This window comes from Castor canadensis, chromosome 15, assembly GCF_047511655.1.
Source record: "Castor canadensis chromosome 15, mCasCan1.hap1v2, whole genome shotgun sequence".
NCBI classification, from domain to species: Eukaryota; Metazoa; Chordata; class Mammalia; order Rodentia; family Castoridae; genus Castor; species Castor canadensis.
In genome coordinates this window covers 88,976,241-89,004,220 of record NC_133400.1, presented here as the reverse complement: position 1 = coordinate 89,004,220, position 27,980 = coordinate 88,976,241, and the positions used below count along the sequence as shown (strand labels likewise).

The following is a 27,980-nucleotide window of genomic DNA, read 5'->3' as shown; positions in this document are numbered from 1 at the left end:
GTTTATGTAAATTTATATCTAGTGATATTTACTATACTTAGAAACTAAAGCCAAGAAAAGTTTAAATATCCTTTATTAATTTTTTTATCAACAATAAGAACAAAATATTATGTGTTAAAAACAAAGTGATAACATCAGCACATATCATGCAGCTTCTGGAAGTTCCACTATACACTTGTGAGGAGAATAAAATAGGTAAGCAACATCTTAGTTTATCAAGAAAACATTTTGATATCATAGCCTACTCTCCCCCCAAATGAGTAATGATAATACAATTCAACTTTACTCAAATGTGATTTCTTTTCATTGTGATCTGAGAGTCATCTCAACCTTAGTTTGCTCAGAAAACATTTATTTGGAAGGATTAATAGGAAAATGTGTTTTATACTTGTCTGCTCACAGAAAAGACAGAAAATAGCTCTTTAATCTGTATCTAGACCCTACACAAACATACCCATTATTTTTCATAATGTCCCTCTACCTTTTCAGAAATGAAAAATAGCGTACACATTTCATTAATCCCCTAAGTCATGTGACATTGTTAAGCTGGAACACCTGAGTCAACTTATTTGAGAAGACATATCTTACACAAGGCATTGAACAAGAACCTTCTCCAAAGCCTCAGTACTGGAAACTGATTTTTTCTGGCAGGAGTTGAGGGTGGGTATGCACAGGGATAAAACAGTGGTTGTAGCAGAGTCATCAGCATCACCTGGGAACATGTTAGAAATGTGAATCCCAAGGACTGTGGATGTGGCTCAGTGGTGGAGCACTTGCCTTGCATGCCTCAGGCCCTGGGTTCAATCCCCAGCACCACAAGAAAATAAACAAAAATGTAAATCCCAGACCTACTGACTCAAAGACTCTAAGATGGGGCCAGCAATCTCAGTTTCTATAAGGCTTCCCGGTGATTCTGGTTTGCTCAGCTTTGGGCCATATTGGTGGATCACTGGCATATCTTTCCATAGTTAATTTCTCCCTTTCCAACTTTCTCTTCCTCCTTCCATAATAAACGTTGAAAGTACGGATCCCTCTTCTATGATATATATTAGAAACTGTACAAATTTGTACTTTGTGTTTCTACTTGTAAACATTAAATTAGTACAGGGAAATTCAATATTTAATTTATAGCAATCCCAAAGAAACAAACTCTCTCTCTCTTTTTTTTTTTTGACAAAGTCTCATATGTAGCCCAGACTGGTGTCAAACTTGCTATCTCTCTGCCTCAGTCTCCAAAGTTCTGGGTTTACAGGTGTGTGTTACCATGCCCAGCTGTAACGAACCCTTAAAGAGGTCTATTGGGGAGGTACAGCATTTTGAAAAGTATAATTCATGTCTTGGGACCTAGTTTATCCTATGTCTAACATTGACTACAGTCAAATGCTTTTAAATATTGAAACTCTATACTGCCAAGGGCTCAGCTGCCCTGTTTTGGCATTACCCAATAATTACTCTTCCATAGATTCCATTATTTAGAAATTCAAAACTAAAGCCTCAAGGAAAGGGGGTTCACTTATATTATTGAGCTAAGGACATGAAGAGTCCTAGTTATCAGCCTGGAGTTCTTAAAGAATGCTCTTTAAGCAGTGTGATCAAGAGAAGAGGCTAGTCAACCAGAGACTGGAAGGAAGGTGAGGGGAAGAGGGAGGGAGCAAAAAAGGAGGGAGTAAGAGGGGTGAAGAGAGAAAGAGAGAGAGAGAATTTACATTAGTGCTAGGCTTTACCTGCTATTTCCAAACTGGGAAGCTAAGATGAGGTCAACCCAAAGCTACTTTTCTTTACATTATATATGGTATGGAGAGAGTTCCACACCATTTTAGCTTTAATCAACACATATACATGAAAATAAGACAGAGAGTTCTGTTTTGTTCCTCCTTTTCCCTTTAAAGACCTTGGACTTGCTGCTTCAAAGCAGGTAGCACCACCCTTTGATGGTACAGACTGGTTTGATGATGAGTTGCAGTTGCCTGATATCCTGTGATGTGACTTCAGAACTTTCCAAAACCCAAGGGAGCAAAGGAGATGACTGTTGGGTGCTTAACATCTTTGATTTTACTTGTTTTTCTGACTTTAGTTGGCTGTCCTTGGCTTCTTACCACTCTTGGTTTTCTAGATGGTTCTTCTACTCTTCTTCCTGAAAGTGATAGAATTCAGTCATAACTATATGTGTAATACTGTACCAAGAAAAATGTGGTCTCCGCTCTAACTCTGTGGGTACCACATTCTCCTTTAGTCCCAAATGAGCTACTAACTTTAAATTCTACCCCAGGGCACTGTTACCTTCCTACCTGATGAAACCCAACCTCAGGGTCTCTCCATCCCTCAAAGGCCCAAACTGGCTATCCAAACTTAGTCTCTGCTTTGTGGCTCTTGCAGCATTATAAGAATCACAGTGCTCAGAGTGGATTGAAGAATGAGCCCATGAAAGCCCTCCTCTTCCTGGTTAGTCCAGGTAGGATGGTACGGATGTAGGGGCTAAGTGGGCCTGAGGGAATGATGTCAGGATTGGCTGTGCTTTGTGGCTAATTCCCAAGGGGCACATTACTTGAGACACTTACATGACATATTTCACTCTAGGATCTGGTGGCTATGGGGTCCCCCTATCACACATATGACTTGTCCCTCTTTTTTTTGCAATCCTCCTACCTGTGCCTCCCAAGTAGTTTATACCACCATGTCTGGCTTTCACCTCTCTTTTTAACCCTCAACTTCTACTCAGTCAGCAACTTCCACTACTTTGACTTCTTTTATGTATTGCTTCTTTTCCTCATTTTCAACTTATATCCACTGACTTATTTAAACTTTCATTGTCTTCTGTGTGGCTTTTTCCATTGTAATGTAACCAAACTGCCATCCATATTGTCCACTGTAAATCAAGGCCCTGAGTTTGATTCCCAGAACCACAACAATAGAAAAAAATCCAGTTCCCTTAATTCCTGAAAATTTAACCTGTGTGAGCCTGCTGGAACACATCTCTTGTCAACAAACAAACAAGCAAACAGCTAACACTGTCTGGCTTAGATGGGATGATCTTTCAGCAATTCGGATACATAGTGTTGGCTTGGCCACAAGAGGGCATCATCCAATGATGTTACAGTCTAGGAAGTAGAACTTTTGGACAAGTTCTCTGGCCAGAGGGATCAAAACAAGATTTATGTTTGAGTTTACCCAAAGATTGTAACACTGAGAGGCCTTGTTGAAATTTATACAGTTTAAGACCGTTCTTTATTTCACAACATAAACTGAACCATGACTGCTTCCAAATAATCTTGTCCTGTGTCCCTGAGGGATTTGGTCTTCAAGACATCAAATGAAAAGATCCTTGTCGGGCACTTGGGTTGAATTGAGGAAGGAGAAGGTCTAAAAAATATTAAGAACTTATAATACATCAAGCACTTTATCTGCTGTAATCCTGAAATAACACTTTGGAGAAATGGATAGACTACCAAGGCCAGGAATAATTCCTAATACAATAACCTTGGAGGGCTTTTTATTTGCACTGAAACAAGTTATATTTTTTAATCCACATGAGGAAAATTATGAGTTTATTGTGGGCCAGATGATATGAGAATGAAAATAGTTTACTTCTTTCTCTCTCTCTCTCTCTTTTGCTGTGCTAGCTAAAGGATCTAATAGCTTTGGAGTGTGAAAGTGGATTCATGTCTTCTCAGGTCTTTCTGGGGAGTTGACATCACAATCGCCCAGAGTTTGCTCTGGCTGTGTCAGGGAAGCCCCAGATCCTCAAGAGAAGGACATAGTGGATCTCATAGTCTACTCTTTAAAGGGAGAGAGGAAAGTGGCTTTTCTTAAAATGGTTTCACCTTCTTAATTTTTTTTATTATTGATTTCACAGATTAGTGGGTTTCGTTGTGACATTTCATACTTGTATATTATGTATTGCAGTCATTCACCCCCAACCATGCTCTCTTGTCCCCACTGGTCTTCTCTCTCCCAAATTGACTCCCTTCTGCCTTCATGTCTTTTTTTTTTTTAATCTAGATTCTACAGATGAGTAAAAACATAGGAAGGAGTCTGGCTTATTTCATTTAACATTATGACTTCAAATTCCATTCATTTTCCAGCAAATGGCATTATTTCATTCTTGATTATGGCTGAATAATAGCACATTTTCTTTATCTGTTCATCTGTGGGTGGTCACATAGGCTGATTTCATGACTTGATGATTATGAATTATGATGCTATAGAAAATGGGTATTCAGGTATCTGTACTGAATGCTGATTTAGATTCCCTCAGGTATGTACCCAGGAATGATATAGCAGGAGCATACGGCAGTTCTAATTTTAGTTTTTTGAGGACCTTCCATATTGGATTTCCATAGTGGTCGCTCTGATTTACATTCCTCACCAGCATTTGTTGCTAATTGTTTTCTTGGTGACAGCCATTCTGACTGGGCACCTTCTTTAGGCATTGCTCATGGACCAGACCTTGGGGTGCTTTGCTTACTCTGTTCTTTGACTAGTTCTTGACAATGTTAGACTCACCATCTGCGTTGCCAGGTGAGCCCACTCAGAACGAAGACACTAATCAGTAGGAAGACACAGCCGGCCACTGTCAACAAAGAGGGTGTTCAGCAAGGGTTTGGGGCTGGGAATTGAGGGCAACAGAAGCTGGATTCATAAGGCAGGTGAGAAAGTCCCCCAGGTGAGCAAGGGCCTCCTGAGGAGGTGGGTGCTACAGTTTCTGCTTTCTCTTTCCCTGCGGCTTTCTTAGGAGGTTCAAGGAGCCAGGGTAGGTAAGCATCAAAGGAGCATCTTTAAGGAAAGGGACTGCTGACTGTTCTCTGGGGCAAACTGACAACCAGCAATTGAGAAAGGCTCAGGAGCCAGGCCTCATTGAAGAGGCTGCTAGTGAGGTTTGTGTGGGGGAAAGAAATATTGAAACATAAAGAGAAATACTAAACACATTGCTGTCTCCTGAAATTATTCCCACTTTCCAAATGCTGGTCTGTGGAGGGCCCAGAGTCTGCCACTTGTTCAGTTGTCTAGGCAGATGGAAGTAGCTATAGTGTTTATGGACCATGTTTTTCTGTCTTCCTGGCTGTACCATCCCCTCCTCTATGGCCTCCCACCTCATTCACAAACATGGCCATTGTCTCTTCAGATGCACACAGGAGGAACTGGATGGGGACTGGTTTGAGACTTAACTCACAGTACACTATAACTGACTCCTGAGTAATGTTGCTATCTGGATTCATCTTTTACTCTTATAAACATTAGCACAAGGAGAGGATCATTTAAACCAGCCAACCAACCTGCTCATGTCTTGATCTGGTGTACATTTTGTCCCCAAATAAAATAATACCACTCACCTACTACCTGATGCTCCATTCTAAATATGAATGTCTTCATAGTTGTAGCCACTTCTGTAGGTTGTTGGAAATCTAGAAAAAAGAGAAAGGGGAAAATGCTTAGTTTTTGCCAAGTATAGGATAGCAGGAGGATGGAGAGAGTGGAGGCTTTTCAATAGATTCAAAACACAAAGACTGGGAGAGGAAGGAGCAGAGTGCCGATGTTCCATCCCTCTGCTTGGAGACCTGCACCTCGGTCCTGTGATTCCTTCCTCTGGTACTTGCTTTGCAGCCTGCAGACTTCTAAGGTCTCCTCCCAACTCTGCCCATCTGCTGGATGGCTTGCATCGAGCACTATTTGCCTTTTCTTGATTAGCCATGAATACCCAAGTGCCCATCTTCATGGAACCATTCTCTGTACCTGTCGTGGCAGGAGGGCAGGAAGTCTCACTCTCAGTAACAGCATCCACGCTCACTTGAGAGTCTTCTTCACCTGGGGGAGAGAGTAAGCAATGCTTGTGGAGCCCAGGATTGGAGTTCTGGAGTCTCACTCCCCATCTGCGATCCCTGCTTTCTGTAGCTGGCCCCACATGTACCTGCTGCAGCATGACTCCTGGTTTGGACACATCTTTAGGGACACAGTTCCTCATCAGAACCACAGGGAAGCAGTTAAGTGGCATTAGTAGAGCAGGTGAAAGGGACCTCTGATTCTTAATGTGGCTATCTGGGGAATTCTCAGCAGCTCTGTCTCCCCATCTCCCTATTCAGCCCTAGCTTCTACCTTCGACTTGGAAATGGGTCCTAACACACACCGAAGAATCATTGAATGAAGTGGAAATGTATAAAGCCTTCAGTCTTTGACAGGTCCTCCATTTCTTCTGGCTATGATCAGAGACCCAGAGCCTTGCCACTTCAGCCACTTACTAAGGAAGTCATTGGCATGCCCTGGCCATTAGGGTGGTTCACTGGAGAGAGGCTGCGGAAAAGAAACAGCATCCCCAGAGGACCCTGGAGGAAGTCATGGGGTGTGAGAAAAGGGGGTGTGCAAAAAAAAACCCAGAAACACTCATGGGTGACTGTGAGTGACTTTGGATTGTAGAAATAGTAAATATTTCAGAATGAAGACAGCAGAAGACCTCAATGCAAGCAGGCTGTATTGTGCAAGAGTGTGCATGTGCACATGTATGCTTGAACAAGCCCTTCCCTGCACATTTGTACTATTATCAAAGCTCAGGGGGAGACCTGCACAGGAAGGAGCACTGTGCATCATGCACCAGGAAAAAGGAAGACGTGCATGTGGCAGGGCTGGACTTTCCTTCTGAATTAGGGGAAGTCTTGGTAGCCTGGTGAAAGTAGTGGGATTTTAGAATCAGCTAGACAAGGGGGAGCATTATCACTATGGAACTTTGGAAAACTTGAGAGAACGTTCCTTTTCTGCCTATGACATCACCACTCAGAGCATAGGGCCACCTTTGGTGCGGGGACCTTAGAGTTCATCTGGTCTATTTCATTAGAATGAGAGAAAACTGAGACCCAAGAGATCAAGTGGCTTGCCCAAGGAGTCATGGCAGGTAAAGTTGGAACTCCCACCTTGGGCAGCCAGATGGAGAATGATAGAGTGGACCTAAGAAGAACATAACCTACCTGGAAACTGATGGTGCTCATTTTCGTTTATGCATGTGAGCTGGGGACGGGTCCACCTGGTCTCCCCACAAATCATTTTGCAGGTGCTTGTGGCAGGATGTCTTTGTAGGGCCTTGTATCCCTGGATGCACTGATAATGAACTGTCTGTCCCACCATGAAATGATAAATTCTCTTTGTATCTTCATGTTCCCAGAGAGGGGGCTCCCTGCAGTAACCTGTAAGAGGGAAAGAGAATTCTGGAAGCAAGTTGGGAAAAGCATAGTGAGTGAATCAGGGTCACCTCCTGCTAGAGACTGGACCTTGGTTATAATTTTTTGTTCGTTTGTTTCACTCTTTTGTTCAACCTACCTGTATTGAGAACATCCACACATCAGGATACTTGCTAGGTGCTGTTGGAAGGTACAAAGACCCAGTCACTCCTGCAAGCATTGGCCAGTAAATTGGGTAAGAAAGATACATGAAGGTGGAAGGTGAAGAGAATTGTAGGTGGGGAGTGGAGAACATGGACTAGAACACAGTGGAATAAGTTATTCATTCTGATTGATGCTGCCCTAGATGAAGAAGCACCTGAACCATCTTCAGAAAGATAACGAGGGCTTTGAGAAGCAGACAGGAGGGGCAGCTGGAGATCATCTGGGGACCATGAGGGAAGACCAAGGACAAAGCCAAAGCCCAAAGGAGGGAACAGCTGAATCTTAGAGAAATGGAGCATGACCTCTGATCAAGCCATGCTTGAAGCTTGATCCACATGAGTCCTGTCAAGCCTTCTGAAGATCTCCTAAGCTCAATAACTTTACATTCACCTGATTAAACCCAGGCCTGACTGACCTTTGACCTCAGAGGTCACCTCCTATTCTGATTTAATCTCAGGATTTCCCAAAAACTGTCCCCAGTCTGCTCATATGGAACTGTATGTACCTTCTAACCCCAGACTGTGAAACTTCATATATGCTCTGAACTTCCAGACTTTCCACAACCCCAAGTACCCAAAATAACCTCTAAAAGCACCCTATATAAATCCTGTGCCCCAGCAGAAAGCCGAGTGGCCCTGACTTGAGCTAATCTGTCATGTTGCACTTTGAAAATCATAAATTGAACTTGTGTTCAGAATAACATGTTCTTTTAAGGTCAGTAAAATTTATAACTGTCTGAACTTATTTGAATTGGGTTTGTTTCTTTCAAATGTGAACATCTAAACTATGACAACTTATGAAACCTCTGTCAGCCATACCAGCTGGTCATCTCTTGAGTAAGAACACTAAAAGATTGACCTTTGTGAGACCTTTCAATAATTGTGGAGGGTCACATGGGGAAGCAGAATAAAACAAAACATTAAATGTGCCTGAAACACCCATTCCAAGACAAAGTTGGAGGAGGAAAGATATAAAAGCATATTGCAACAATGCCACTGGATTGGTCTTTTTCCCCCTTAAAAACTGAAGCTGCAAATAAAATCAGAGTAGTTTAAAGTAAGTGCTTAGAAGAAAGATCCCTTATCTAATCCTGGAGACTTGAAGTCTTACTCTGATCCTATTATACGAGCTTGGCCAAATCCTTTAACTTCTGTCTGTGCCTTGGCTTCTTTAGTAAATTGAGAAAGTACTTCCTGTTCCCTGACTCATTGTTCATGAGGCCCAATGAGATTACATATGATATGATAAGCTCTTTGTAAGGTTATAAAAGTAGCATAGGGGGACTGTGGAGTCTCATTTAGCCAACTAGTCCCCCCAAAGCTCAGACTTTCCAGGTGGGCTCTCTTTCTCCTTGACGTTATGACTTAACTTAAGCATTATTCATTTGGGAAAGCTGTGGGCATGTACAGTGTGCTCTGTCATTCACAGCTCATTAACTAGGAGACATTTGTCAGGAGCTTTTAACAATTGCCAGGAAAGGAATGGGTGGGGTAGTGCCTGTCTGTAATCCCAGATAATTGGAAGGTAGAGATAGGAAAACAGTGGTTCAAGGCCAGCTCAGGCAAAACTTAGTGAGATCCTATCTCAAAAATAAGTGAGTGTGGTAGTCCATACCTCTAATCCCAGCTACTTGGTAGGCAGAGGTAGAAAGATCTCAGTCCAAGGCTGAGTTGGGCAAAAGCATGAAAGAACAAGGAGGCATGGATAAGTGGTAAAGCACTTGCCTTACAAACCTGAAGACTTGAGTTTAGTCCCCACTACCACTAAAAAACAACACAGGGAGGGCATTGCACACATTGTTAACTCTGTCCTGTAAGAAATACTTTGATATAAATTGCTTTGCTTTGTAATTCGTTTTTCTTTTAAGAGAAAAACACAGGATTTCCGTGAGGGCAAGGACTGTTGTTCGACTCGTGTTTGTGTCTTCTGTTGACAGTGCCTGTCACACAGTTCCAACACATGTTTTGAATTGAACTGAGTTGAGTTGACTTGGATTCTCTCCCGCTAGCTCCCAATATCCCAGGTTAGCTGCTAGAAGAGTGGCTTGAAATGCTGAAGAAGCAGCCTGCCAACATTAAGCAATGGATCTTGTCTTTATGACAGAGGAGAATGAAGTGCGCATATATGTGGTTCATGGGACAGACTTTCCTCTTTTGGGGACTACCTGCAGAAGAAGGTCAGCTCCCATGTGTCAGTTCAAGGCAGTCATTCATATGCATCTCTTACCTGCAAGGTTCAGTTGGTCCTCAGGCTGTGTTTGAGTTTGCATTTCTATGGTTGTTCTTTCTTTCTGTTCTTCAGGTGGAGGTGTAACTTGCTTTGCTATGATATTATTAGATAGAAAATATGAGAGGAATGAAGCAAATAACTTCCCAAATGTTTAAATTAGAAAACACTTTTCATGTATTCATCACTCAGGGCACTCTGTAGTGTTCAAGATAAGCCCACATTCTGGGTTACAAAGATGAGTCAGGCACAGCCTTCCCTTGGGAGGGGCTGGCTCATACCTACCTGCACTGGCCTCTCCATTACTCATACACATGATGACAATGTATACAACATGTTTCTGGAAGAAACGAAAAATTTTCTGGTGGAAAATCCTTTTTGTGTATGTGCATTAAAAGCAATTCCTTTCTTGCCAGCAGTTCTGTCAGTGTGATGGCAGTGAGGCATGGACTGACTCTACAATCCAATGAATCCTTCATCTCCTAAAGCTGTTCAAAGCCCTTAAAGTTGGAGCAATGCAAGAGTAAAGCAATGGCGATTGTATCTGAACACCCCAAAAAGTGGGGATTAGAGCTCCATCCTAGGATACGGGAAGGACCTGCTGGGAAATGAGCCAAGGAGGAGCTTCAACAGAGTGTCAATCTTCAAGCTCTGCGTCCATGCATGGGTTGACTCGCTCACTTATACCATCTCCAGGGTTAAGAGACAAAGATGAACAGACTCAACACACTCGCCACATTTTAATCCCACCAGGTAGATTAGAAACCTAGTCAGGACATAGGGCTGTGTGAGGGAGCTTTTAGGATTCAAGGAAGAATGGTCAGCAGCAAAGTCATGACATCAGATCGATTTAGGCTTAACAAGCCTAGAAAAGTTCTTGGAATTGGTAGATGCTCACTAGGTTATCATTTAAACTGGGTATGGTGGCCCATGCCTGTAGTCTCCGTACTCAAGAGGCTGAGGCAAGAGGACTGAGAGTTAGAGGCCAGCCTGGGATACACATAGTGAATTTGAGGTTAGTCTGGGATACATAGTTAGCCTCTGTCTCAAAAAAATGTTTAATGAGTGATTGTTCCAGAAACTACTAAATGAGTTATCCTACAGATTGAGCTTGCCTTTTTTGTCTATAAGAACAAAGCTTGGCTGTGTCTCACACTATCCTATAGTTCCTTTTCCCTTGGTAATTACCAAAAAATCACTTACAAGTGCTTTCACATTGACATTGGTTGTCCCAGGAAGAATTTTCTGTGCAAATCATATAGGATGACCCACATTTTATTCTGCGGAAACCTCTCTTGCATTCACAGTTTAACTTAGTGCCATTCTTGTAGGCGAGGGCTTTGAAGGTGGCATGGTTGATCTCCGGCGGATCATTCACACAAAGCTCTGAAAGAGAACGAAGCATGTTTCAGACATTCCCACGTTTGATCATGTAATGACTTAATCACATATTTCTTCACTTTATTTAAAGAATGTATATATATATATAATATATATATTTATGTATGTATATAAGAAAAATGTCACAGGCTGGATAAGGGAGGAGGATGAAAGAATGGCAGGGACAGGAAAAGATGGGAAGTGAAGCCTGTGTCACAGCAGCCAGAGCGAGTCTTTGCATCCATGGAACCATGAGGAGGCCCATCTTGCCCTCCTGCTATACTCATTGCCATTGGTTGGTCTTTGTTTATTGTGATGGTTGATTTGGGGTGTTGACTTGAATGGACTGATGGATGCCTGGAGTGTGCCTGTGAGGGCATTTCCAGAGACAATTGGCTTGTGGGTTAGCAAGAGGTCAATATGGAGCAAAATATAATTGCACCATGCAATCTTGCTGGGATCTGGATGGAACAGAAAGCATAAAAGGGGAAAGTACACTCTCTCTCTCTCTCTCTCTCTCTCTCTGTCTCTCTCTGGTTCTTCCTCCCAGAGCAGGTGCATTTTTTGCCACTTCTGCCTTGGCGAACAGACTCCAGATTCTCTGGCCTTTGGACTCTGTGACTTGCACCAGCAGCTCTCAGACTGGAGGGTGTACTGTCTTTCTCCTTGGTTCTGAGGCCCCTGCTTCTCGATCTGAGTCATCGCTATTGGATCTGTAGCAGCAGATGACCATCATGGAAGTTTTCAATCTCGGTAACCACGTGAGCCGATTTACTAAGAAATTCATATTATATTACATCATTGTTATAATGTCTTATTAGTTCTCGTTCTCTGGAGAACACTGATTAGTACACTAATTAATCACTCAGTTGAAGTGAAGCTTCTCTGCCCTTAGACCCTATCCAGCACTTTGGCCTTCTGAAGACCACACCGCATAGTGGCTCCAGACCCTCCAGCTTCCTTAAGGACTAAAGCTAGGGGGGAATTTGGATAGCTTGACTCACCTCTAACCATGGAGGTACTAAACAAAAGCAATTTAAATGTGTGTGGCAATTATGGTGGAACAGGTAACACAGATACTCAGTAACATCTGATAAAGCAAGCAGGGCAGCAGAGTGAACAGAAGAGGATATTGGATTTCTAAATTCCAGCTCCACCAGCTTTATTGTTCTTACTGCTCAGCTTCTTTTTCTGTCAAATAGGTGTCATGATAACAGTTTTACTGATTAAAAATTACATGGAATAATATATTAGGAAAACTTTTGGAGGGCCTGGCAAGTAGTAGGCATGGAATATATGTTAATTCCTTTTTTGGCAACCCAGGGAAAGAGAATGGGTAACTCAGATAGAGACCGGGCTGAAGTTTGCCTTAACCTTCAACTCCTGCAGGAGGTCATCTCTCTCTACTGCCCATGTCATTGGTACTGTTTGCTGGAATTTGTCATATGTCAACACCATCCAATGTTTTAAGTGACAGAAGGTAAATCTGTTGCTAATACTACATTGATAATAACCAAAAAGCCAATGAAGACTTCTACTTCTGGCCATGACAGGATATCTGGGACCAAAGTTACCTTGCTGCTGAAAACAACTATAAATCCAGACCAAATATGTATAGAAAGTTTTCAGGTATTGAGCAACAGGTAATTCAGAGCTACATTACTTAAGAGCAGGTAAAAAGGGCCCACAGTTGCTTTGGTGTCTTCCTGGGTCACTTTCCTCCCAGGCAGCATGAAAGTGAAACCTGAGCACCGTGGTGGCCTCATTGACTTGGTATGCCTGGGATCTATAAGGTGGGGCCCTGGAGAGGGGCCCAAAAGGGACACCAGACGTATACATAGGGATTCACCTCAGGTTCTTAGCCACCAGTTGGGCTGCACACAAGCAGGGCGGAAATCAGTGATATCTAGAAGAGTATCTGTTGTGGGCACTGAGAGAATAGTGACATCACATTTTATCACAAAAGCTACCTGTGGGCTGTAGCTTCCCAATCCTGCTCTAGAGAAAAACACTTTCCTAGAATGAATTTCAAAACTAAAATAGAACAGTTCTTACAAAGACAAAAACCACACCTGCCAGACAGGAGGCTACACCAGTCCTCTAAATTCAACTTGCCGTGAGAACAAAAGTCAATAACATCGTGCAGAATGTCTATAATAATTCATAATACCCAGAAACTTAAAAATCACAGATATGTAAAGAAAGGAAGATGAGACCCACTTAAGAGAACAGTGACTAGAAACAGATCCTAGGGGCCTGGGTGAGTAGCTCAGCCCAGCTTTTTAAAAGAAAAGTATATACCTACCCTATGAGTCAGCAGTTCCACTCTTAGGTATTTATCTCAGCAGAGTGGAAGGATATGTCTACAAAAAGATTCTTACAAAATACTTACAGTAGCTTTATTAATAATGGACTCAACAACTTAAATATCCATCATTGGCAGAATGGACAGAGTATGATACATCCGTACAACCATTCAATCATCAAAACAGTGCACTACAGCCACACAGACACAGATGAATCTCAGAAATACGTGTTGAACAAAAGAAGCTAGATACAACATAGTGCATGCTGTTTGATTTCATTTATATGAAGTTCAAGAAGAGACAGACTTAAATACAGAGAAATCAGGACAGCAGAATCTTGTGGTAGGTGGTGTCAACTGGAAGGGAGAAATAAGGTGATAGAATGTTGATTATAGGGTGTACACATTTGTCAAAACTTATCAAATTGTACACTTCAGATCTGTTCATTTCTCTACAAATAATTTCACCTCAACAAAATCAATAAAAAGTGTACTTAGCAATTCTTCACTAATTATTTATTAGCACAAATAGTCAAGGACTGACCTCAGATGCATTTGAAATTTAGCATCTCAACCACAAGCCATGGAAGTTTCTAAATACTTAAAATTGGAAAAGGTCAGATGAGTTATTTTTGAGGCAGCTTTGTACCCTTAGAAACACTTTAACATGGTGGCGTGTTTTTCTAGACAAGCCATGGAAATTTTCAGAGTCATCATAAATTAACCTCAACGTCTGAGGGGTCATATTGGGACAAGGGGAAGTTCCAGAACTTCCTACTCTCACAGACTTTCCTGTCACAAACGAATCTTTCCTGGAATTGAAACATGGAAACTTCAGCTCTATAGCTGAATAACAAGCAAGGAGTTTGTCTATAATCCGTTTTTCCTGAAAGTCTTACTAAGGGTGTTCCAAATATAATCTGAAGAAAATGGGAGGTAGAAGAGTGTGTAGGAAAGGAAGCCCTGGAAGTTTGCCTTTTTTTAACCTAACAGGAATAAGTCTGGATTTCTTTTTTTAGCTCTTCTTAGTCTGATGTCAGAAAAGAAATAGTAGTACACCATCCAAAGAATAATAAAAAATAATTTGTCTAGAATTCTCTCAGAGGTAACAAAGGAGAATTCCACTTACATGACTTAGCAAAAGATCTTTAACTACTTCTTCCCTACATAATCACTCTTTTTAGAAATATATAATGCAGAGTGGCAGCTGCTTTCATTCTCTATTTTTATTCATTAAAAACTGAAAGTACTTCCTGCAAATTCAGCTAACATTGACTTTTCTCTGTCTTTACTCTTGCTCCTAATTTTCCAGATCTGCTTCTTCCTTCCACTGGTGGCTCTGAATTTTTTTAACATCAATCATTTTGTCCACCGGTCATTTACAATTCTAAGCTCTACTAATTCTCCCAGCTCCCACCATAGCGGTCCTGGAAACTTGGGAAACTTTTCTTTAGAAGGTAGGAAGGGGAGTATTTTCTCCCCATATTTTTGTCTGTTTGTTTTGGTGGTAGTACTTGACCCCAGCCCTTTTGCTTTAGTTCATTGTCCAGATAGGGTCTCGTGCTTTTGCCCAAGGCTGACCTTAGACTGTGAGCCTCCTATCCCTGCCTGCTGTGTGGCTGAGACTATAAGTGTGCATTTTCCTCCCTGTAATATTTAATTGTTGGTACAATTTTGGATTTAGATGTCATTTTCACTTCTGAGAGTGAGGTGTCTAGTCTCTCTGGAGTAAAGTAAAATGTGAAATTACTACTTTGGGAGTAGGTGATGGAGAAGTGTAAACACTCAGTGCTTGGAATATGGGGCTTCCAGGAAAAGAGTCCTATTGCAGGCACCAAGGTGCATTTATGTGGCCTTGTTTTTTAGTTTTTACACTTTTTTATGTGGGTAGAGGAAAAAGAGATAGCCAGAAATTACTATTAACCCTTATAACCCTAGGGGTTCAGCCTGAGACATGCACTAAAAGAGTTAAACTTAGCTCTTTCAGTGTTCAATGCATTGCATTATGTCAGATATTTTACATGTATGGTAATTTGAAAGCCACAGGCAGGCAGGATCCCACTTGTTCCTGCTTTTCCCATACCTCAACTCTCTCACCATCCCTGAAATACTGCCACAGATGCATCTTTCTTTGGGATATTTGTGGATTTGTTGCCTCTAGGAATTCCCTGCACAACTGGAGTATAACACCCTGTTGGAGCTTTTGACTTCTTTGACTAACACATTGGTGAATAACAGCAATTGGAGAACCACCTTTCTCTGGCCTACAGCACAGAACAGGTCAGGTAGAATGGTGAGTGAGGATGGGGGACCCTCAGACACACTTGTCTTTCCACTGTGGGTCCCTTACCAGTGGATTGCTAGAGATTCAACTTCTCCATCTTCCTATGCCTATGCTAGATAGGGGATGACCAGACATTTTTGTTCTTATGTCATGGATGACCAGAATGACTTAACAAATTTAGGAAATCAAACCAGCTTTTCTGACTCCCAGGCATCTGCTCTTTCCTCTTGAATATTAGACCACACTCTTATGTGGAGTTGGGATACCTTTTATTTGGTTTTATCATATGTCCTCAGCTCCACTCTCCCAATATAAAAGCTGTCCCTTTATTTATCACCCTTTATTTTTCAGTTTTAGAAAGGGAAAAGAACTAAATTTCATTTTGCCCTGAGATAATTTTGTGTCCCTTGAGCTAACTAAGAATACTGATTTGAAGGATACTTGGGGAACAACTGGACATTAGATCATCAAGACAATGTCATTGCTGGAGAGTGACATGCAAGTTGGTTGCTCCACAGTCAGCAGGTCTGAGGCTGAGGTTGCTCACAGTGTGTGTCCAAATCACCTAGGGATTTTGTGGACTGGGATCCCATAGGGAGAAAATGGTTTCATCTTCATGTCTTTTATCTTTTTTTCTTTTCTCCTTCCTTCCTTCCTTGCACTGGGGATTGAACCTAGAGCTGAACAGGCTACATGCACTCTACCACTTGAGCCACACCCCAGTCTTTTTGTATTTTGTTTCTTTTGAGATAGGGTCTCGCTAACTTCGCCTGCGATGGTCTCAAACTCAATTCTCCTGCCTCTACTTTCTGAGTGAGTAGCTGGGATTACAGATGCATGCCATCATGCCCAACTTCTAGAACTGTTTCTCACAACCTCCTAAATCATGCTAGTGCTGCTGGTCCACAGCCATCTGTAGAGTAGCAAGGGTTTATAGAATGCACCTTGCTAGAGCACCCCGCCCTCATCTGCCCCCTTCCTAAGGACCCACCTAACCTTCAGTACACAGCAAGCAGGGCCTCAGGGTCACTGAATGTGTTCACAGAGTAGTTTGTGCCCAAGCACTTTACTCAGTAGCTAAATTCATGGCTAGAGGAAAGATGAGTGAATGAGAGACATTCATGGCCTGAGTGATGTTTTTGGTTTTTTTTTCTGTAACATTCAAACAAGACCTCACCTGTCTTTTATGGCCCATGTGAGTGACATGAAAGACAAAGAAAAGGAAGGGGCTTCCAAAGGATGTGGACTGAGGCTGAGATAAGATTCTTTGCACTGTGGGTGAATCAAGGTCAAGTTGTTTTACCCATAGCCCAGCCAGCACTGAGAAAATGGTTTCATCTTCCTGTCTTTCCTCTTTTCTATCTACATAATGTAGATAAAGGATGAAGATTAGAATAACTGTGAGCACAGAAACTCCTAGATGACCATCTACTAAACTTTACAAAGGACATAGGAGTATATTAAGAGCTTGGGTCACCTGATAAAGAAATGATCTGGTTTTCATCTTAAAATCACTGTCTTCTGCATCAGATCCAATGCAGACCCTAAAGGTAATACCAAAGTTGTGTGAAACCCAAATGAGTGCTTCATCCTTATAGAAAACAAGTGTTTTGAAACAAAACAAAATACCATAGAACATGCTGCCTATGTCTCTTTTTCTTTTCTTGTCTTTTTTTTTTTTTTTTTTTTTTTTTGCGGTACTGGGCTTGAACTCAGGGCCTATACCTTGAGCCACACCACCAGTCCTTTTTAGTGAAGGGTTTTTCCAGATAGGGTCTCGTGGAACTATTTGCCAGGCTGGCTTTGAACCACAATCCTCCTGATCTCTGCCTCTTGAGTAGCTAGAATTACAGGTGTGAGTCACTGGCACCCAGCTTGAATATGTCTTTTGATGGTATGAAATGACCTGAAAACTGGTAGTGTCATAGATAAGAAAACTGAGGTTCTGAGCATTCTGTTAGTTTGTGACAAGTCTGAGGTTAGAGCCAAGTTCCTTGACTCCCAGCCCAGAGATTTTCCATCTCAGAGAGCATAATCTTCGGGAAACAGTGTGCTTTTTAACCGCCCTCTCTCCACCACCACTTTGAAGGTTAACTCTCATAGAGAGGTATCTCAAATATCTAAACTATCTGGGTATGGGAAGGTGTTTGGTGTGATGTTGTGGTTTAGTGATCATTATCTTTGAAGATGTCAGAGAGCTTCATGCCTTCTGTTTTGAGTTATTTATGTCATAATAGCCACGGCGTGTGAGCCCTGCTTTGTATGTACTTCCTCCAATGCTAGCCTTGGACCCAGAAGGTAGTAGTTATTGTCACCCCCACCATCTATAGCCAGAGAATGAAGTTCAAAGACACCAACTTGCCCAACTGCATAGATCAAGGTGGTGGGACAGGAGTCACATGAAAGTCTACTGTTGCTGTTCTCATTGCTTTTTTAAAAGATTTCACTTCTTTTTAGGAAATTCATATAGGAAACATGAGTGTGTCTGGAAGAAACAAAGAGGAAGGGGACAGAATTGCAAATACCCGATCATCTAAACATAAAAATTTAAAAATAAACAAACACACAAACACTCTCTCCCTATCTATTTCTCTGAATGACCCTTATTATCTGAATCAGCAGAACTTGAAGTTTCAGCATCATTTTAATTATACCTCTCCTTAGATCCAATCAACTCGCAGGATTCTAACGACACTTCCTGCCTTGACAATACTCGTGTGTTTATCTTCCCTCATTGCCACTGACTTTCAAGACTTGCCGTGTGGCAATAACATTGATCATTTCTCTCTGCCTCCCATCATGCCTTTAAAATACTGGGCCAAATCAAACACCTAAAGCTCAGAACTTACCACACCACTGACTTAATAAATGGCCCAGAGGTGAAATCTGATATGCACTTCTTTGTAATTTCTCTCTAGTTACACCACAATAACAAACCTCCCCTACTCTCCTTTGATCCAGGAAGTGTTTTTGTCTGATATACACTAGGTTCTTGGTGAGAGTTGTTGACTGTATTTCCTTGTTGTACTTTGGGCATTGAGTTATCAACCAAATAGCAGATGGCAGATTTTTCTGAGCCAGTAACCAGCCAGGTGACCATAGGAGTTTCTTCAATACCCCAAGTCATTGCCTTTTCCATATTGATTTATTTGATATGGAACTTTGTCATGAGAATTCTGCCCCTGTGCCCAGGAGTCAGATAATGGAATGAAGACTGCCTTTGACCATTCAGTGTTTGAAGGGCAAATGGCAGACTAGGCCATCCTGACAAAGGGGATGAGTGCAATAGAAATCTGTGTTCAATGGACTACAGGTAGAATCTTTTGCTGGAGCGTGAGTTGTAAGACAGAAATGTGTTCGCTGAAATAATGTAAGTGAAATCGAAATCTGTAAAACACTCCACAAATCTTAATTTTTTTCTAAGGTTACTTTTTAAGCAGTATTGTTTTTAAAACTAACTGATAAAATATGTAAAGTTACTATGTGAGCTGGAAAGAAATATTTAAAATTCTAATTACTTTAAGCTTGATTGTGTAAGAACCAGGAAATAGAATTTCTTTTTAATTCATTTTCTAAGAACTACTTGTGAGAACTCTAAATTAGTTTCTTTTTTCTCACCTATATTCACATGAGTAGATTATCATGGATTTTAAATCTACTTGTATAGTAAATTTATTGATCACTGTCAACCAGATGACCATGGTTAGTTTGAATACTTCTGGTCATTTTTGGTTGTTGGCTGCCACATAACCTATTAAACTATTTCATATATATTATGTTATGTGTCTATATATAAAATATTTTTCTGTTCTCTTAGCCATTAGTACATGATAATTATATCACTGATATACTGTTTTAGCTGTCCATTTTGCCTTTTTTCTCTCTGTCCTTAAATCTATCCTTTTTTTCCCCAATAATCAAAGGCCCAGTAGTATCTTTGAATTTTCCTCACTACAACTAACTTTGAAAGATTTACATCATGATTGATCTGATAAAAGTGCTAACAGAGATAAAATGTAAAACTGATGGAAAAAGGGAAACAAAATAATTATTCTGTGTGAGTAATTTAATTATGTACATGGAAAACATAGATTATTAGTTAAGGTGTTAGAAGTATTGAAAGTTAGGTAAGGTAGCCAGGTACAAAAATCATTTATAAAATTGGGCATTTCAGCTATAGCCAAGAAGAAAATAAAATAGAAAATTATGTCTTTTTTTTTTTTTTAACATTTATCAATTCTTAGTTTCCAGAAATGTGAAGTCTGAACACAGGATCCTGGAACTGAGGGAGAGATTAGCTCTGGACTTTTAAAGTTAAGATTACTTTTGGTATCCTTAAATGATACAATTATAAAAGTAGAATTAAAATGTATAAGACAGCAAAAGGAAAGGAGGAAACAAAGAAAACTCAATCAATTCCATACAAGACAAGAAAGAATAAATAGAACAACAAAAATAATGGTTAACAAAATCCATGAATAAGATAACATGATTAAGTTCAAATATAGTGCAGTAAGTATAAATGGAGTAGATTTAGAGCTATCCAAATGAATGGGGAAAACCCTTTTCCTAAAAAACCCCAAAGTCCAGTTTCTGTTATCTCAAGAGATCTTTAAAACCCAGTGACATGTGAAGCTTGCATAGCAAGGTTAGAAAATACATTGCAGGCAAATATTTATCAAAAGAAAGCTCCACATCTACATTAATATAAAAGAAAGTAGACAGGGCTGGAAAGGGTGGTGTGGCTCAGTGGTAGAGTGCATGCTTATCATGTTGAAGGCCTGGCACTCAATCCCTGGTGAACTACCTAGGACTACACAAAACAGCATTTTCAGAGATCAAAATCTTTGAGGAAGTTATAATAATTTTGAATCTGCGTGTCTTGGTCTATTTTCTGTTGATTTAATAAAATACCTGAGATGGGTATTTATGAAGAATTGGAGTTTATTTGGCCCACGGTTCTGGAAGCTCAGAAGTCTAAGAGTTCAGCACCAGCATGTGCTTGATGTCTGCCTGGCCTTATTGTTGCATCATAATAAGGCAGAGGGTGGGTAGGCTGGCTGGAGCAGTGGCTTACATGGTAGAATGTTTGCCTAGCAAGTGTGAGGCTCTGAGTTCAAACTTTCATGCCACCAAAAAACAATAACAAAAAAAAGCAGAGGGCAACACATGGCAAGACAGAGCAAGAGTGCTAGCTTGGATATCTCTCCCTCTTCTTCTGAAGCCACTAATACCATCAAGGGGACCCCACTTATGACCTCATCTAATTCTAGTCACTTCCCAAAGACCCACTTCCAAATACCAAATGGAAAGCAGGAAGATGGTGGATTAGAAACACCCAGCACTTTCCTGTATCATAAGACTATAACAAAACAACAGGTATGTGGCTATAAAGAGGGTATTATGGAAAGGCACTAGAGTTCACCAGCAGATAGTCAGAGACTAGACGAAACCTAGAAACATTGGATTCTAGACTTACAAGAGAAACAGAGAGCCCTAATGTTAAGTGCTTAGCTGCACAGAAGGAAAAGGGGGAAGATCCCCCTTAGCAGAGTCATTAAAAAAGGAGAGAGAGAGAAAAAAAGGAAAGTCTTGGCAAGCTCCATGAGTGCAGAATTTGATGCCTTGCAAACATACAGTCTAAGACAGTCTATGCAGAAATTTGTGATCTATGTAGCAAGCTGGTGGTAAAGAAGGGGTCTCCAACACTTGCCAGCTTAGTCATAGGGACCATCATGGGGAGCCATCTTAAGAAGTGCCCTACAGTCCGATCTTACTCCTGGGTGGATCATAAACCACCTTTATTTTTATATCTCCAACTCCCAGTTTTATGTCCTCTTCAGTGGCTCAGCAGACAGCCACTCCAAGAGTCAGTGTGGGTCCAGTAAATTGATTGTAACTTGGACACAAGTTTGCAGACACAAGTCTATGTAGCAGGAAGCAGAAGATATTCCATTTAAAAGCAATGGGCTGTCCTGAGAAGAGGAGCAAAACCGGATGTGTGTGGATTCCTTCAGGAGCTGGGAAGACATAGCTGGGACTTGTGGATCAATTGATATTTACAGCTCCCCCTCCCTCACAGTACAAATTGCTTTGGTTTAGTCACCTTCCCCAAACTCAGAGGCTCAGAGACATTTAGAAGATATGTCACTAGCTTGGACATTTCCCATACCCATGTATGCATTGACAGAGGGTCATATGTATGCAAGTGGTCCACAAGCTCAGTCAGTGAAGAGACTCCTGGGAAGCTCCTAAGGGCTCAGTATCCCAGTCCCATAGGGCTCACTGGCACTAATATACCCCTGTAGGAGTCATTGTCAAGGTGGGTAGGGGAGGAGCCTCCATTCTGCCCTGTCTGATTTGTTTGACTGGACTTGAGAAGAAACATAATACACTGCCGACCTCCTTCCCAAATCTGGTAAACTCCAAAACCATAAACCTAGGAAAGAAGTGTAGTGGGGGGGATGGGGTAGAAGGCTAGGATATAGAAGTCCTCAAGATAAACTCCATGCTGGGAGTGAAGATGGCCACCTGTAGGAGTCCTGGCACTAGAAGAAAGACTCATCTCCCTGGAGAAAGACTATTTCCATATGCATATTTCCTGGCTTTTCTTTTAACCTTTTCTATAAATTGTGAGTCTGCTATGAGCAAGGGCAGAGAGAGATTGAGAATTTATCTTTTCCCAGTTTTGGCCAAAACTGTAAATAATTTCATTTTTCCATTTTTCTATATATTATGTCATTTTCTCTTAATGTGGGCAAGCATTTAGACCCAGAGGCAGACTTCATGGCCAGAGGCTCCAGTGACAGCAGCATCTCCATCTCCTCAGCAAGGAGGAAGTTTTGACTTTTTTTTCTGTTCCTTTTTTTGTTTCAAATTTGTTTTTGTTTCATTCTCTCATTATTTTTCTTATATTTTATCTAATCGTGTCTATTAATTATCTAACTTGTATCTTTCTGTCTTCCTTCTCATTTTTATTCCTTTTTCATATTAATACTACTCTCACTAATGAATATCTTTTTAGTCTATTCCATATTATCTTTTCTACTTTTCTATAGTCATTGGTGTTGTTATTTTTAATAGGTTTTATTATATGTCTGGATCTGCTTTGTTTTTAAGTTATTGATGTTACTGTTGGTTATGTTTTCCTCCTGAAACAGTGTTTGGGCATTGAGCCCAGCATTTTATTTATTTTTATTTATTTATTTTTCAATATTTACTGTTTTATTCTTTTTAAAAATTTTTTTTATTATTCATATGTGCATACAATGCTTGGGTCATTTCTCCCCCCTGCCCCCTCCCTTGCCACCCACTCCGTCCCCTCCCTCTACCCCCCACCCCCTCCATACCCAGCAGGAACTATTTTGCCCTTATCTCTAATTTTGTTGAAGAGAGAGTATAAGCAATAATAGGAAGGAACAAGGGTTTTTGCTAGTTGAGATAAGGATAGCTATGCAGGGAGTTGACTCACATTAATTTCCTGTGCATGTGTGTTACCTTCTAGGTTCTTTTTGATCTAACCTTTTCTCTAGTTCCTGAGCCCAGCATTTTAAACACATAGGTGGATGCTTTGTTACTGAGATATAACCTCATCCCAGTTAAGAGAAATTATACTGTACTCCATGTATGTCCCACTCAAACTTAGACAGATGCCTCATCATGAAGAATGGGGAAGAGATAAACCCCCAACTGATATCCCAGACTCAAGGAGGCACAGGTAGGAAGTCATGAGGACCTACCAGTTGATATTCCCCCACATAGCAACAACAGAAAGAAATGCAACTGATGTGGTCATTCAATACATGAGAAACACTAGCATAAGCCACTCTCACACCCTTACAAATCACAGTGCTGACCTGACAAATCTGGAGCAGTAACCACAGGTAATACATTTCATAAGCTCTGCTATCACAACATTACTTCCAGAACTCCTAGAAGGACTCTGCTCATATAAGTGGAACCTGAGCCCTACCGGTAAGCAGGTCCCTCAAGTTCTTACACAGTACTCACAGAATCAAAACTGACCAAATACAGCTTAAGGAGCCTCAAGGAGCTACAAAAAGTAGCCCAATTAGAATTAAGCTCAATACTAAATAAACCAATATTCAGGGGACATCAAGAGAAAGTTATTCCACAAGAAGACCCATGCTCAAAACTGTAAGAAACATCCATTCCAGTAGATGCACAAATCTCAAAACAAGAAATATGAAAAGGCAACATGACTCCTCCCAAAGTTCATAACTTTCTAATAGCTGACTCCAAATATATTGAAATACCATATGAAGAATTCAACAGTGATCTTTCTTTTAAAAGATCATGATTTCCAAAAGAATATTTTAAAAAGTTGAGAGAAATAAAGAAGGCAGTAAAAGATAAGAATGAGAAATTCAATAAAGAGCTAGAGATCCTTAAAAATGACTAAACAGAAATCTTGGAAATGAGAAGCTCAATAAATCAAATAAAAAAGTCAGTTGTAAGTCTCTCCAGTAGACTTGATCAAGCAGAAGAAAGAATATTAGGGTCCAAAGACAAGGTTGATTATTTCAGATAGTAATAAAGAAAAAAATAAGAAATTATTACCAGGACACAAAAGACCTTTGGGATGTAATTAAAAGACCAAACTTATGACTAATAGATCTGTAAGAAGGAGCTGAGGTACATGCTAAAGACAAATAAAGCCTATTCACTGAAAAATATCCATATTTTGCCCAAGTATTGGAGAAATATGGACATCCAGGTACAGGAGATGTTTAGAACCTCAAATAGATAGACTCAGAAAAGAATCTTTCTACATCATATGATAAATTGCCAGAAGTACAGAATAAAGAAAAATATTGAAATCAGCAAGAAAGAAGTGCCTCATCACTTATAAAGGCAAATCTGTCAGAATGACAGCAGATTTGTTGTTAGAAACTCTAAAGACCAGTAAGTCATGGAATGATGTATTTTTAAGCCTTAAAAGAAAACAACTACCAACTGAGGTTACTGTATCCAGCAAAGTTATCTTTCAAAATTGAAGGAGAAATAAAGATCTTCCAAGGCAAATGTAAATTAAGAATTTGTAGCCAGTAAGTCAGCATTGCAAAAGATATTAAAGGAATCCTTCCACAAAGAAGGAAAAAATAATGAGAGCTCAGAAAAGAATAAACATCATGAGAAGACTAGATTAGCAAATGAGAATAAGAAAGGATTAAACATTAGTAGTTTAGTAAACCCTCAAAATTTTAAGAGGAATAAGGGAGATAGAAGAAAACATATGGTATTCTAAATGACCAAAAGAAAAACAACAAAGTATATACCTTTGAATAATAACCCTGAATGTAAATGGTCTTAATTCTCTAATTTAAAGACAGACTGATCGAATTAAAAAAAATAAAAAGGACCCAATGTCTGCAAGAAACTCACCTCACTTGCAAAGACATATATAGACTGAGTATGAAAGGATGGAAAATAATATTCCAAGCACATTGAGTCTGGAAGCAAGCAAGAGTAGCTAAACTCCTATCTGACAAAATTAGAGGATACAAAGAAGGTCACTATATATTGATAAAGGAAACAATCAATCAAGAAGATATAACAATTATAAATATATATCCACTAAACATTGGTGCACACACATTCATAAAACAAACACTAGTAGACATAAGAAGACTGACAGGCCTCAATCCAATAACCTTGGGGAGCTTCAGTATCTCATTCTTACCAATAGATAATCCGGATCAAAAAAATCAACAAAGAAACATTGGAGTTAAACTACATTAGGGATCAAATGGAATTATCAGACATCTACAGAATACTCCATCCAACAGCTGCTAAATGCACATTCTTCTCAGAATCTCACGGAACTTTTTAAAAATAGGCCATAAACCAAGTTTTAACAAATACTAAAAGCTGAAATAATTTCTTATAAAATCATAATGAAATAAAACTAGAAATCAACATCAAGAGAAGCTACAGAAATCATTCAAACTAATGGATATTGAACAATGCACTTTTGAACAAACAGGTAACTAAAGAAATCAGGGGGAGAAATTAAAAATTCCTAGAATTAAATAAAAATGAAAATACCATTTATCAGAGTCTATGCAATATAGCAAAGGCAATTCTAAGAGGGAAGTTTATAGCTATGAATATATTTAAAAATCAGAAGGAGCTCAAACAAACATACTTGTTATGTTTCAAAAAATAAGAGCAATTCAAATCCAAAATAACAGCAAATTTCCCAAATCTTGAGAAAACCATCCAGGTACAAGTAGCCTCCAGGACACCAAACAGACTTGACCAAAATAGAACTACCCCATGACATATTATTATTATTATAACAACAAGCACTGATACTAGAGAAAGAATACTGAAGGCAGTAAGAGAGAAAAAACAAGTAACATACAAAGGTAAACCCATCAAAATCATAGCAGATTTCTCAATGGAAACCTCCAAAGCAAGAAGATCATGGAGTGAGGTCTTCTGGACACTAAATGAACATAACTTCAATCCTAGGATACTCTACCCAGCAGAACTATCATTCAAAATAGGTGGAGCAATGAAAGTCTTCTATGATAAGCAGAAACTAAAACAATATATGACCACCAAGCCACCACTACAACAGATTCTCCAAGGAATACTGCACACAGAAAGTGAAACCAAATAAAACCATGAAAGGGCAGGCAATACCAAACCACAGGAGAGGAAAAAGCAAGGAAGTAGAGAGTAACATTGATTTTGCTACACACAATCAAACCCTAAACAACAAAGACAGCTACATGACAGGGATCACCACATACCTATCAATACTAACACTGAATGTTAATGGACTTAATTCCCCCATCAAAGACACCTATTGGCAAACTGGATTAAAAAGGAAGATCCAACAATCTGCTGCCTACAGGAGACCCCCTCATCAACAGAAACAAGCATTGGCTGAGTGAAAGGCTGGAAGAAGATTTACCACGCCAATGGCCCCTGAAAACAGGCAAGGGTAGCAACACTTATTTCAGATAAAGTAGACTTCAAACTTACATTGATCAAGTGAGATAAAAAGGGCACTCCATACTAATAAAAGGGGAAATACTCCAAAAGGAAATAACAATTATCAACCTATATGCACCCAACATCAATATACCCAATTTCATCAAACATACTCTGAAGGACCTAAAAACATATATAAACTCCAATACAGTGATGGTAGGAGACCTTAATACTCTCCTATCACCAATAGGTCATCCAAACAAAAAATCAATAAAGAAATCCTAGAACTAAATCACACCATAGATCAAATGGACCTACCTGATGTCTACAGAGTATTTCATCCAACTTCTGCAGAATATACATTATTCTCAGCAGCTCATGGAACCTCCAAAATTGATCATATCTTAGGGCACAAAGCAAGCATCAGCAAAAAGAAGAAAATAGAAATAATCCCATGCATTCTATCAGAGATTAAAACTAGAAATCAACAACAAAAACAGCAGTAAAAAACATGTAAACAATTGGAAGCTGAACAACACATTGCTCAATGATCAATGGGCCATTGATGAAATAAAAGAGGAAATTAAAAGGTTCCTGGAAGTTAATGAAAATGAAAACACGACCTTTCAGAACCTATGGGACACAGCAAAGGCAGTCCTAAGAGGAAAGTTTATAGCCATGAGTGCATACATTAAAAGATCAGAAAGATCTCAAATCAATGATCTAATACTACAGCTCAAGCTCCTAGAAAAACAAGAACAAGCAAATTCCAAAACAAGCAGAAGGAGAGAAATAGTTAAAATAAGGGCTGAAATCGATGAAATAGAAACAAACAAACAAACAAAAACCATACAAAGAATTAATTAAACAAAAAGCTGGTTCTTTGAAAAAAATAAATAAGATTGACAGACTCCTGGCAAACCTGACTAAAATGAGGAAAGAAAAAACCCAAATCAGTAAAATCAGAAATGCAAAAGGGGAGATAACAACAAACACCACAGAAATCCAGGAAATCATCAGAGACTACTTTGAGAGCCTGTACTCTAGTAAATTTGAAAATTATGAAGAAATGGACCAATTTCTAAATACTTACAGCCATCCAAAACTGAACCAAGAGGATATTAATAGAATATTAATAGAATAGATCTATAACACAAAACAAAATTGAAGCTGCCATCAAGAGTCTCCGAAAAAAGAAAAGTTCAGGACCTGATAGATTCACTGCTGAATTCAGACGTTTAAAGAAGAACTGATACCAACCCTCCTTAAACTGTTCCATGAAATAGAAAGGGAAGGAACACTGCCTAACTCATTTTATGAAGCTAATATTACTCTCATCCCAAAACCAGACAAAAACACCTCCAAAAAGGAGAATTATAGACCAATTTCCTTAATGAAATCGATGCAAAAATCCTCAATAAAATAATGGCAAACTGAATCCAACAACACATCA

The 27,980-nt window shown here is 39.9% G+C and overlaps 1 protein-coding gene across 1 annotated transcript in view; it reads right to left on the bottom strand.

The window, feature by feature from the left end:
* Positions 1-132: 132 nt before the first annotated feature.
* The window catches only part of Il2ra (interleukin 2 receptor subunit alpha), a 45,965-nt gene continuing 18,117 nt past the window's right edge, over positions 133-27,980 (bottom strand). Inside the window, exons 2-8 of the mRNA XM_074056720.1 lie at positions 10,797-10,979; positions 9,594-9,689; positions 6,954-7,169; positions 5,731-5,802; positions 5,331-5,402; positions 4,504-4,570; positions 133-2,134 (exon numbers count right to left, since the gene is read on the bottom strand). Of these exons, the coding sequence (XP_073912821.1) occupies positions 2,110-2,134; positions 4,504-4,570; positions 5,331-5,402; positions 5,731-5,802; positions 6,954-7,169; positions 9,594-9,689; positions 10,797-10,979 (731 nt within the window). The 3' untranslated portion in view covers positions 133-2,109. The remainder of the gene's footprint in view (positions 2,135-4,503; positions 4,571-5,330; positions 5,403-5,730; positions 5,803-6,953; positions 7,170-9,593; positions 9,690-10,796; positions 10,980-27,980) is intronic.